The sequence below is a fragment of the Urtica dioica genome, chromosome 2 (genome assembly GCF_054948205.1).
Source record: "Urtica dioica subsp. dioica isolate 48M chromosome 2, U.dioica_male_clone48M_v1_H2, whole genome shotgun sequence".
Taxonomy (NCBI): domain Eukaryota; kingdom Viridiplantae; phylum Streptophyta; class Magnoliopsida; order Rosales; family Urticaceae; genus Urtica; species Urtica dioica.
The window spans coordinates 49020249-49031291 of NC_142757.1; the positions used below are offsets into that span (position 1 = coordinate 49020249).

Consider the following 11043-nt stretch of genomic DNA (forward strand, 5'->3'; position numbering starts at 1 on the left):
TATTTTTGGGTAGACTAATCACTGCTTTGACATATGGGCGGGCGGGCATACATTTTTTTCAATAGAAGAGAGAAAAAAAATATTACAATCGAGTCAAAAGATCACGACTAGGTAAAATATAATGGCCATTTATTTTAGGTGGTGACTGGATTTGAAATGCTATGATATGTTTTATTGTTATTTTTATATATTTGTTCTTGGAGCGAGTACATTTTAGGAGCAAGAAATGCAATATCATGCTTCTCTACTTATTTAGTATAACTTCAGGATAAACTATATATATATATATATATATATATATATATATATATATATATATATATATATATATATATCAGCGTAGTGCATGATATATATATGTTGCACTACGCTGTAGCTGTGAACCGGGGTTCAAGAAAGTTAAATTGAATTGCTATAAAGTAAAACTTTAGCCGATCATCAAGAGCTAAAATCAGACTAACCAGACAACACCTAATATGCTTTTAGTTTCAACTTTTGCTCTTTTTTTTTTTTTTTTTTTTTTTTTTTTTTTTTTGTTGTTGTTGAAAAATCTATAACCAAATGTTTCAAAGGGAGATCTAGTCATAGCATACTGGGAAATCCTGTGTTCAAGTTTCAGGTTTTTTTTTTTTTTTTTTTTTTTTTTTTTTTTTTGTTCTGATCAAGTTTCAGGCTAATTATTTAATACTCAGGTAAAATAACATGTGTCATGATGCATGATTTTTAATATATGAACTCTAATATTAATATCGATACATAGAAAAAACAACTGTACTTGGTATCTTTCACAAGAATATGGCCAGAGTCGGCGAAAGCTTATTTTGGTGATAAATTTATGCTCGACGGCAAACAGTTTTACTGCGATCCATCATGAAGGACCGTCGAATAGTGAGAATATCGGAGGAGTGCGGTGACAAGGTGTTAAGCATCTTTGTCTAACGGAAGGTACCAACATGGATTAATGACATGACATCCGAGATCACATAAGCAAAACAACCGTTATTCGTCATTATTCGGAAAGTAAAAGTGGAATATAAATCAGAATGCTCAAAGTTGCTCAGTGCAACATGAAAATCATTCTTGTACTAGAAAATAGATTCACGCGAGGATGAAAACACTTACTGATGCTTTAAGAAACTATTTGAATTGGAAAAAGAATTAGCACCATCGGCTCAAAGTGGAAGATCCGAGTTTGACGAGTTCATGGCAGGGTACTCCGGAAGTGGTTAATAGCCTTAGCTTCAAAGAGGTTTTGACCAACTGAAATAAGGCTTCTACATCGTCTTAAGAAGAAGTTTTGGCTCCTTTGAGCATGAGACTCGAGTACGCTATTGCCTCGAGCGGTGTCTAGAATTTATCTCGAGTACGTTATTGCTTCTTTGAAAATCTTGAGAACTGTTCAGATTCCAAAATTAGACCAAAAAAGGTTTAATGAATCAATACCACGTGATTACCAATAAATCATGAGCACTTATTTAGCCAATTGACTTTAAGGAACTAGCCAACGTTTCGTTTATTTTAGGTAATTATTTTAGTATATCAGCCATTTATCAAAATTAATTTATGAAAATGCTAGGGACAATCTTGTAAAATGCTATATAATTAATGAAATCAAGAGTATCCCTCGTGTTTAATCGAAATACGAGATTTATCCCTTCGATTTCTAGAAATAGCAGATATATCCCTTCTGTTTAATATAAATGACATATACCTCCCTTAAAAAAAATGTTACATTACAAATATCACAATTTTCGTTTATTTTTTACAAAAAAATAATTTGAACTCCCCAAAATACCTTTAATAGAATAAATATTTATTTACTATTTTATTAAAATAAATCAAAATTTCTCTTTATAAAAAAATCCTTAACTTTTTATAAATAAATTTTTTAATTTAATTTTTTTGTATATAAAATAGAAAATAAAAAAGTATTTCATTAAGGATATTTTTGGGAGTTCAATTTTTTTTTTTTTTTTTTTGCAAAAAATAAACGAAAAAGGTGGTTTGGTTCTTGGAATAATGCCCGGTCATTCTGTTTATTTAATGCATTTCTATTTCTTTCAATGCTAGGAATTGAAGATATTTGTAATATAACATATTTGTAAGGAAGATATATGTCAATTATATTAAACTGAATAAATATGCCTGATGTTTTTGAAAATTGAAGGTATAAATGGTGCATTTCGATTAAACACAAGAGATACCGTTGATATTTTCCTATTATTATGAGAAACACGAAGAAAAAAAAATTTAATTTATGAGATAAATGTTGTTCAGATGCGACAGAGAAATTTGAAAGGAAATTGTATACAAAAGGTATAATTATAAGAAAACAATTCTTTCACCTCACTAAACTAATAAATGAAAAAAAAAATATAATTCTAATTACAATAATACGGTTGGTTATGATTTTATTTTAGTCATAGTAAAAAATATAAAACAAAATAAAATATGATTTTACATGGACCTTAACCTATAAATACCGGCTCGGGTGAGGGCAAAACAAATTCGACTTACGCTTAAACAGAAACTCACATAATTCTCTCAAAACAAAAACACTCGAAACCCTAACAATGGCGACGAACACGGACTCCGATCAGCTCGGCGATCACCGTCTCTGCAAGCGCAAGGCGATCGAAGACCTAACAATGGCGGCGAACAGCGGAGTAAAGCTCCTCCGGCGAACCACCAGAACGAAGACGGAGCTCGAGGATTATCGGCTCAAGAAGCGCATGAAGTTCGAAGACCGAGTCGGTCGAGCTCCGCGGAATATCAGCGCGTGGGTTAAGTACGCGCTGTGGGAAGAGTCTCAGAGAGACTTCCATCGAGCTCGGTCGGTGTGGGAACGAGCGCTGGAAGTGGATCACGCGAACCACGCGACGTGGCTGAAGTACGCGGTGATGGAGATGCGAAACCGGTTCGTGGACCGCTCGCGAAGCGTGTTTGAACGCGCCGTCGCGCTTCACCCGAATGTGAGACAGCTCTGGTACGGGTACATTCACATGGAGGAGTTGGTCGGAAACCCCGCCGGAGCGAGGGAGGTTTTAGAGCGGTGGATGATGAACCAGTCTTCTCTTGAAAGTCAGATTATTTGTCAAGCGGTTGAATTATTAAAGCTTCATTAATAAGTGATTTTGGCCACTCCTGGCTGCGTTTAATTAATCCAATTCCTTCTTTACAAAAAAAAAAAAAAAAAAAAAAAAAAAATCTAGAGAGGCTCTTTGTTGGTGAATAGATAATTATTATTCATACTAAATCAGGCAATGAACATATGTCAGTAAAATAATATTTATCCACGTAATAATGTTGATACATGATAATGTCGATCTAGGCCAACATAAATAGAGTATACTCTAAAAGTAAGAGTAAAAATAGTCACTACTACACCACCTATCATGATCATGTATCAACATTATTTGAATTAAAGTAAATATTTGTTTGAATTTTTTGAATAAATTCCTAAGGGCATCACTCTCCGTCAATGTCATTGTTTCCTTTGTTTGTTCACATATTTTTCCGCATCTGCAACCTCAACATCAAGATACGTGTTGTGGGCGATGGTAGATGAACATTTGGTCGTGCAATATAAAATACAATACAAAAGTAAACAATGGAATTAAATATATGATAGAGGAAAGTGATTTTATTAGAGCTTGAGCAATATGTGTCATGTTTTGGAAGTAATGGGAGCTTTGCCCTATTTGGATGAAGACCCGACTTATGATTTTTTTTGAGTTTCTTCCTCCATGATGGGTGGGTTGACCTTCTCGTCATCTTTCTTTTCTCTTGGGCCTTGTTCATTGCATGACCAAGATCCACCACCTCTTCTCTGATACATCTACCGTGATCAGCTAGTGGAATGTGATTATATGACCAACAACATGAAGATCAATCAGCATCACATACAGTTGCACATGAAAGTTCCAACTTCCAAGCCGGTTTCCTTACCAACTCTCGGTTGACCTAGAGATGATTGTAGAACCCGAGGAACTTCTCGGGATCTAACCTAATGCATTGAGAGAGAGAGAGAGAGAGGAAAATTCAGGCGTTCATCAAGTGGCATGGACTCAAAAGAATTTGAAGCTTCGCAAGAGGGTCTTGAAGTGATAAGAGGGTTAACATACCACCTTTTATCTGGTCTTAGAGAGACAGTTGAGTGGATCGTGCACTGAACAGTCTTCGGCGTCTTGGTTGTCTAACAACCATTGAAGGAGCGTATTGTCAAATGACCGAGCTAACACACATGCGAACAGTGTTAAGACAAGATTATTCAAAAGGAGCTCGATCGGCTAGTAGTTCGTAGCACCGGGCTTAGACTTGAAGAGATTCGCCCGGCTCGGTAATCCTTCATGGGCTTGTCATCCGGGCTTTGAGGTCTCCTTTCAGGCCTGGACCAAATTTTACTATTTAAGCACATAAACTCGAGAGAACGAAGTCCAACATGACAATATCAACCTCCATGGTTACCAATAAATAAATAAACGAAAATGGTGTTATTTGCAATATATAACATATTTTTATGGGAGATATATATCATTTATATTAAACTGAAAAAATATATTTGATATTTTTGAAAACTAAAGAGATAAATCACGTATTTCAATTAAACACAGGGAGGAGTTGAATTAATAAGCTTTTATTAAGATATAGTTTTGTTCTTCTTCCTGTGTTTAGAAGTCTCTACTCTAATAAGGAAACATTAAATGAAATTTAACTCAACACTAAAAAAGAAAACAGATCTGTAAATATTTATACAAAGTTATGTAATGAGTATGGGTCATAAAATACGTATCCATTTGATAGGTCGTAGTTCCATTGATCTAGGCCAACATAGATAGAGTATATGGGATAACCTAGTCTCTCGTTGTGTTGGTAGAATGTAGTTCCAATGGCATCTATATAGATGGGATCATGTGGACGGCAACAAGGTCGGGAATAAATATTGGGGATGGTGGTGGATACTCGTTGTAAGAGTAAGACCCATCATAACTTAGATATGTGTATGATTCATAAGATATTGTAGATTGGGGACGGGCTAGACTTCTTCACTTGTGACTTGTTCAAGATCAATTCCTAAACATTGAGCTGCAAGAGCTATTGTAGTAAACATCAATGGACTTCTAAAATTATGTCGCACTAGCATAATAGACCACGATATCGATGATGTTACCTAGTAATGAACTTCTCTCATTGCCTCATTTGTTTGTTTACGTATTTGTAACCTCAACATCAAGATATGTGCTATGAACCTCTTAGGTGATGGTAGAGGAACATTTGGTCTTGCAATATAATATAATATCAAAAAAAAAAAATGCAATTACGAAATTTAATATATGATAGTAATTTACCTAGAGCTTGAGCTAGTGTCATCATGTTGTGGAAGTGGTGGGAGCTTTGCCTTATTTGTGGGAACATGTTCTTGAATCAAGAAACGACTTACGCCTTTTTCGAGTTTCTTCCACCATGATAGGTTGACCATCTCATCGTCAACTTTCTTTTCTCTTGCACCTTATTTCGTGCATTGTATGACCAAGATCCACCAACATGTTCTTGAATTGAGTGTTTGGTATTATTGGCGTGGGAATGAATTATGTATGGTTTATTTTATTTTTGTTAGTAATGTATTGAGCTCATGAGCTCTTAGAGGGAGAAACCCGAGCTTCTCGAACGCGTGGACTGTGCTCCGTTCATCGTTGTATCAAGTACCCCTTTTAAGCTTAAATAAACAAAAAGACCTCAATACCAAACACATGTCTCTTTTTATCATTTGAGCATCTAAAAACAACAGTAGTGTACAAACATGAACGTACAAGTGAGGAGACTTTAGTATAGATTTGTTGGAGTTGGGAAAAATACGAATACATCATCGTTGGTTGGATGTTCGTCGGCTAAGGCTCAGTTCTGCAGCTCCAAATGGTTAGCAAGTGCAAAGATCAGAGCTCTGACCAGGCTACGGGTTTAAGGAATAAACAAAGAACAAGTTGATTTACAATAAAGAATCTTGGAATCTGAAGGGGATTGTTTGACATTATAAACCATTTATATCGCTTTTTATGGCTTCTTTTCCTCTTTTAAAGATTTTAAATTGTACTCTTTAGAAGCAAGGTCGGCTCGAACTCGCCCGAAATCATGAAGGCCTTAGGAGAATTAATATTTTGGGCCCTTAATAAAAAATATAAAATTTAAATATTTTGAGTATATGCATAATATATATTTAAAATTTTGGGATCAACCCAATAGGGAGCTCTAAGTACCGATCTTGCTTGTCTATAGTCAGGGCTGACTCTGGTTAGAAGCATGATCGGCCTGAACTCGCCCAAAATTATATATATTTAATTATTTTGAGTATATATGATATACATTTAAAATTTTAGGACCAGTCCAATCGGAAGCTTTAGGTTGCTCACTTGTTCGCCTATAGTCAAGGTCGGCTCTGGTTAGAAGACCTGCCTAGGGACTAACATTATATCGTTTTTATGATTATTTCGACTTAGGTTGTGACTCTGGTCTTTTTAGCATCACCCATCGCTAATCTCTTTCGTTTTAATGTAATGATTATGATTTTCTTATACTGAAAAAAATGTAATCGATGTCACAAGTGTCACAAGCAAAGTCCCTTATTTTTGTTTCAAAGTCTCTGCCTTGGGATCTACGGCAACGAGCGATGTTTACGCCTGAAGTTGAGATCATGTCCCCCCACGTGACGTCTTCAATGCTTGCACTTAAAGAGTGTGGTATGGGTTAGGCTGTTTCTGTCATTTAAAAAAGTAGAATAAAAATGGCTGGAAAAAATAAATATCATGTATAGAATGTTTAGACAGGTACAGGGAGGGTGATCAACTAATATACCTAACATTTTATTGTGTTTAATGCAAACTCAAAGCGCAATACAAACATCTTATACACGTAATTTGGTTGAATTCTCTAATGTTGAACTTGCTTAATTTTTTTATATAAAAAAATATAGCTTCTAAAATTTGTACGGTTTTCTTCAAAGTTCTAATACACTATTAAACCGAATGAAGAGCTTAGAGAATAATAATAAAAAAAAAAAAAAAAAAAACTCACTTATATAATATTACATTTAAACCAAAGTACATTAGTTCCACAGAACAGATTCAACAACAAAAGTTTGACAATTTTTCTGAAAAAATTAATAATAAAATAATAAATATAATTCTTCCTTCTGGTGATGAAAAGAATACCCCAAATAGATTAAAAGCTAATGTTGTTATATCACCCTCTAATTTAGGCTTATAACCACCAGCATTAGCATTATGACGCGGGAGGCTCGAAACGGCATAAAAACGGCATTCGAAACCTTGATTATGAAAAAAGAAAATAACCCAGAATCACAAAATAAAACAAACATACAAATGGCCTCAGTCACGGAGTTGCCTCGGGGCAGGTCTCGTCATTCTCCCGGGAACCGAATCTCCTCGATCATCCTGACGACCTCGTCCATCTCGGGCCTCATATCCGGGACTTGAGCCACGCAGGCCATGGCTATCTGGACCATCTGGACGAGCTCGTCCTCGACCTTGTCGTGGCACTCGACGAGCTCTCTGTCGAAAACCTCCTCGGACCACGCCTCAGAGACCACCGACCGGACCCACCGCGGGAGGTCGATCACCGTGTCCCGGCCCGGAGACGGCACCGGAGCCTTCCCCGTCAGGGCTTCGAGGACGAGGACGCCGAACGCGAACACGTCGGATTTTCGGGTGAATTTTCGGGTCTCGGAGACCTCGGGGGCGCCGTACCCGATGCTCCGGGATGGGACCGCCGGGAATCGCATCAGAGGGGCGAGGCCAAAGTCGGAGACTCGGCCGGTGCCGGCGGAGACGAGGAGGTTCGATGATTTTATGTTTCCGTGGACGAGGTTTTCTCGGTGGACGTGGGCCAGCCCTCTCGCGCAGTGGAGGAAGATCTTCAGCCGAGTCTCCCAGTCCGGCGAGGGAGTTCCGCTCTCTTTGTTTCCTGTGGAAAATAAAATTGATAATCGGGAACGGAATGAAGAAGGTGAATTATAATGCAAGCAATCTTAATCTCGTGTGCAGTGAGTAGAGATGGTAATTATTTTTTTTACAGGTTTATCACTGAAGGTCAAAAATCAATGGGAAAGTTAAGTTTTTACGAGCATGGGTGTGAGCGATTCAAATCTCTTTTTTTTTTTTTTAACGCACTTCATTTCAGATATCGAACGGATTTCTTTCTTGCTTGGACGAGATTATAGAATTTTCAGGGTTGTCGAAGAGAGTAAGCACGTTAAAAAGAGAACAGAAAGTAACGAAGGTTATAAGGTAATTGGTTACTTCTCTCATTGCCAAATAGGTTTTTAGATGAAACAAATGATGCTTTGCATGGTATCAGAGCATAGCTCTTAGAGCTCGCTTTCCGTTAATTTTTATTTTATGGAGTGTTCATCAGAGATCAGTTCAAAGGCAAACCCCTACATACATTCGTGAACTTTGCTCTGAAGTCTTCCTCGAAGAGCACATGAGCAAGGTTATGACTCGGTAAATAACGGCCCGATGACTCGTGGCCATGATCAAAAGCGCGAACAAGAAGCAAAAGCCATGGCGTGAAAAGTTATGGCAAACTCACGACACCTTGTTGGAACTTCTCAGGAGGATCAAGTCAACTCAGGATCAGCGAGGATGGACTTCAATGCAAAGCACATTTAATTTCATGAAGATTTTTAAATTGGTTGGGAGATTCAAGCTTCTATTAAAAGAGAGAATCACAATATCACTCAACTGACAAAGAGTTCAATGCCTTTAAGCACTCAATGGATGTTACTGATTTTTTCAAAGTTTCCATCAAAAACATGCTCGCGCACACATGCAAAGTGATCAAAGCGAGCTAGCTTAGAATTCTATATAAGCAGATTAATGGATCAAAGTTTCTATAAAAAAAATATAAAAGCTAAATTGTAGTGCAAGGAATCCTAATATCACGAACTAATCTAAGACTTTACTAAACCCGAATGGGAGTTATAAATTAGACAAGGAATCTAGCTTAAATTTTGTCTGAAAAAAAAAAACAAGGATTTTTTTTCGAACGTACCATGTAGCAACGCAGAAAAGCTCCCGCCAGCGATGTAATCATAAACCAGAAGTATTTCGTCCTTTGTATGGATATACGCTCGAAGAGGAACGACATTCTCGTGCCAACCGACCCGCCCGACATTTTCGATCTGCTGCTCGAATTCTTGTTTACTGACCACAATCTCCTTAAGCCTCTTGATCACCACCGCCGTCCCGTCCTCCAATACCGCCTTGTAGCTAGTCCCGTAGCTCCCTTTCCCAAGCACCTCCGCCGAGGCTCTCAGAAGATCCTCGAGGTCGAAGTTGTAATTACACCCCTCGAAGAACACCAGCTTGTTCTTCTCCGCTTCTTGTACTCCGCCTCCGAAACCCTCCTTATCGCCCTCGGTGCTTTTGGGCTTCTCTGCTCCGCCGGATTCTCGGGTTTTTTCCCTCCCCTTCCGACGAAAAATCGCGATCGTTACGATCACGAGGAAAAGCAGAGCGAGACCTGCGACGATGATGGCTGCGATGGCCTTGACGCTCAGCTTCGTTTTGGAACCGCGGCTCGGCTCTGGCGAAGGAGAAGGAGCGGGAGATAATACACATCGCTCCAGCGGTGGCCCGCAGAGGCCCGGGTTTCCTTCGAAGCAAGAAGCGGGGAATTCTCCGAGAGCGTCCGGGATCAGACCTGTCAATTCGTTGTAGCTCAGATTCAAGCTCTCGAGTCTCGGAACGTTTGGGATCGGACCGGTGAGAGAGTTGTTATAAAGGTAGAGCCCGGTTAGATGGGTCAGGTCTCGAACGGTCTCTGGGATCTCTCCGGTGAGCGAGTTCAACGAAAGATCCAATACGGTCAACTGGGGCGAGAGAGCCGAAGGAATTCCGCCCGAGAATCGGTTGTTTTGGAGGTACAGATACCGAAGCGAAGGGATTGAGAGGAGGTCGTTCGGGAGAGGCCCGCTCAGCCGGTTCGACCTGAGGCTCACGGTTTCGAGGCCGTCGAGCTTCCCGAGAGTGTCGGGTGGAATCGGACCGATCAATCCGATTCCGGGGAGACGGACCGCGATCACATGGGACCCGTTTGGGCTGCAAGTTATGCCGACCCAGAATCCACAGACCGGAGTTTCGGGGTCCCAATTGACTCTACGTCCGTGAGGGACATCGGCGATGAAGTCTAGTAGCGATTTCTTGTGTGTTTCGTCTATGTCGCCTCTTGTCTCGGTGACGAGTATGAACGCGAGGAAAAGTAAAGCCGTGGTGAACGAACCCGGCTTCATTGTTCTCTCGGGATTCTTCTTTCCCTGAAATATGATATAAAAGAGGTACAACACTCATGAAACCATTTTAGCCCAAACTCTTAATGAGAAAGCTTCAAAGATTGACCATTTAGGTAGTATAATAAGCTAGTGAAGCAGACAGAGTTCTCTCAAGATATCAATAACAATATTGATCATTAAAAAATGGAATTCGAGCTAGGAAAAATAATTGAAAACAAGAAAGATAATCTTCTTCCCATTTCTAAGTGGGAGCCACGTTTTTTTTTTTTTTACATCAACGACTATACCTACCGGTCAAAGAAGAAAGAAGCGGAATCAGCATTGCGGTGACCATGGAGTCCGGCGAGATATCTCAGAGAGAATCGAGGACGAAGAGGTAACTCCGTTCACGGACGCTCCGATGATCGGAGTTCCGTTTCTGGTTCTGACTTGCGGAGAAGAATTTCTTTGAAAGTGTAAACAAACCCTAACACCCAAAATTTGTTTCAATTATTTTTGGGTGGACTAGTCACTAGCTTTTTTTTTTTACATTTGGGCGGGCATACTTTTTTTATTTTTATTTTTTATTTTTTATAAATCTATCAAGTCCACTAGAAGCAGACTTATTTTTCAGACCGACCGCTTAACTAATTGACTTGCAAAAGTAATACCTCCTTTAATGATCTACTTTAATAGATTCCTAAAATACTTTTTAAAGCTAATACTAAACAAATAAATAAAACATTCAAAGAGTCTCG

The 11043-nt window shown here is 38.8% G+C and overlaps 1 protein-coding gene across 1 annotated transcript; it reads right to left on the reverse strand.

The window, feature by feature from the left end:
* Nucleotides 1–7069: 7069 nt before the first annotated feature.
* On the reverse strand, nucleotides 7070–10775 carry LOC149405237 (putative inactive receptor kinase At3g08680). Its single transcript, XM_089630322.1, has 3 exons — nucleotides 10598–10775; nucleotides 9067–10330; nucleotides 7070–7977 (listed from the first exon to the last, which is right to left on the reverse strand). The coding sequence occupies exons 2-3, from the start codon at nucleotides 10304–10306 to the stop codon at nucleotides 7415–7417; spliced, it is 1803 nt and encodes a 600-aa protein (XP_089486448.1). The 5' UTR covers nucleotides 10307–10330; nucleotides 10598–10775; the 3' UTR covers nucleotides 7070–7414.
* Between the last annotated feature and the right edge of the window lie 268 nt (nucleotides 10776–11043).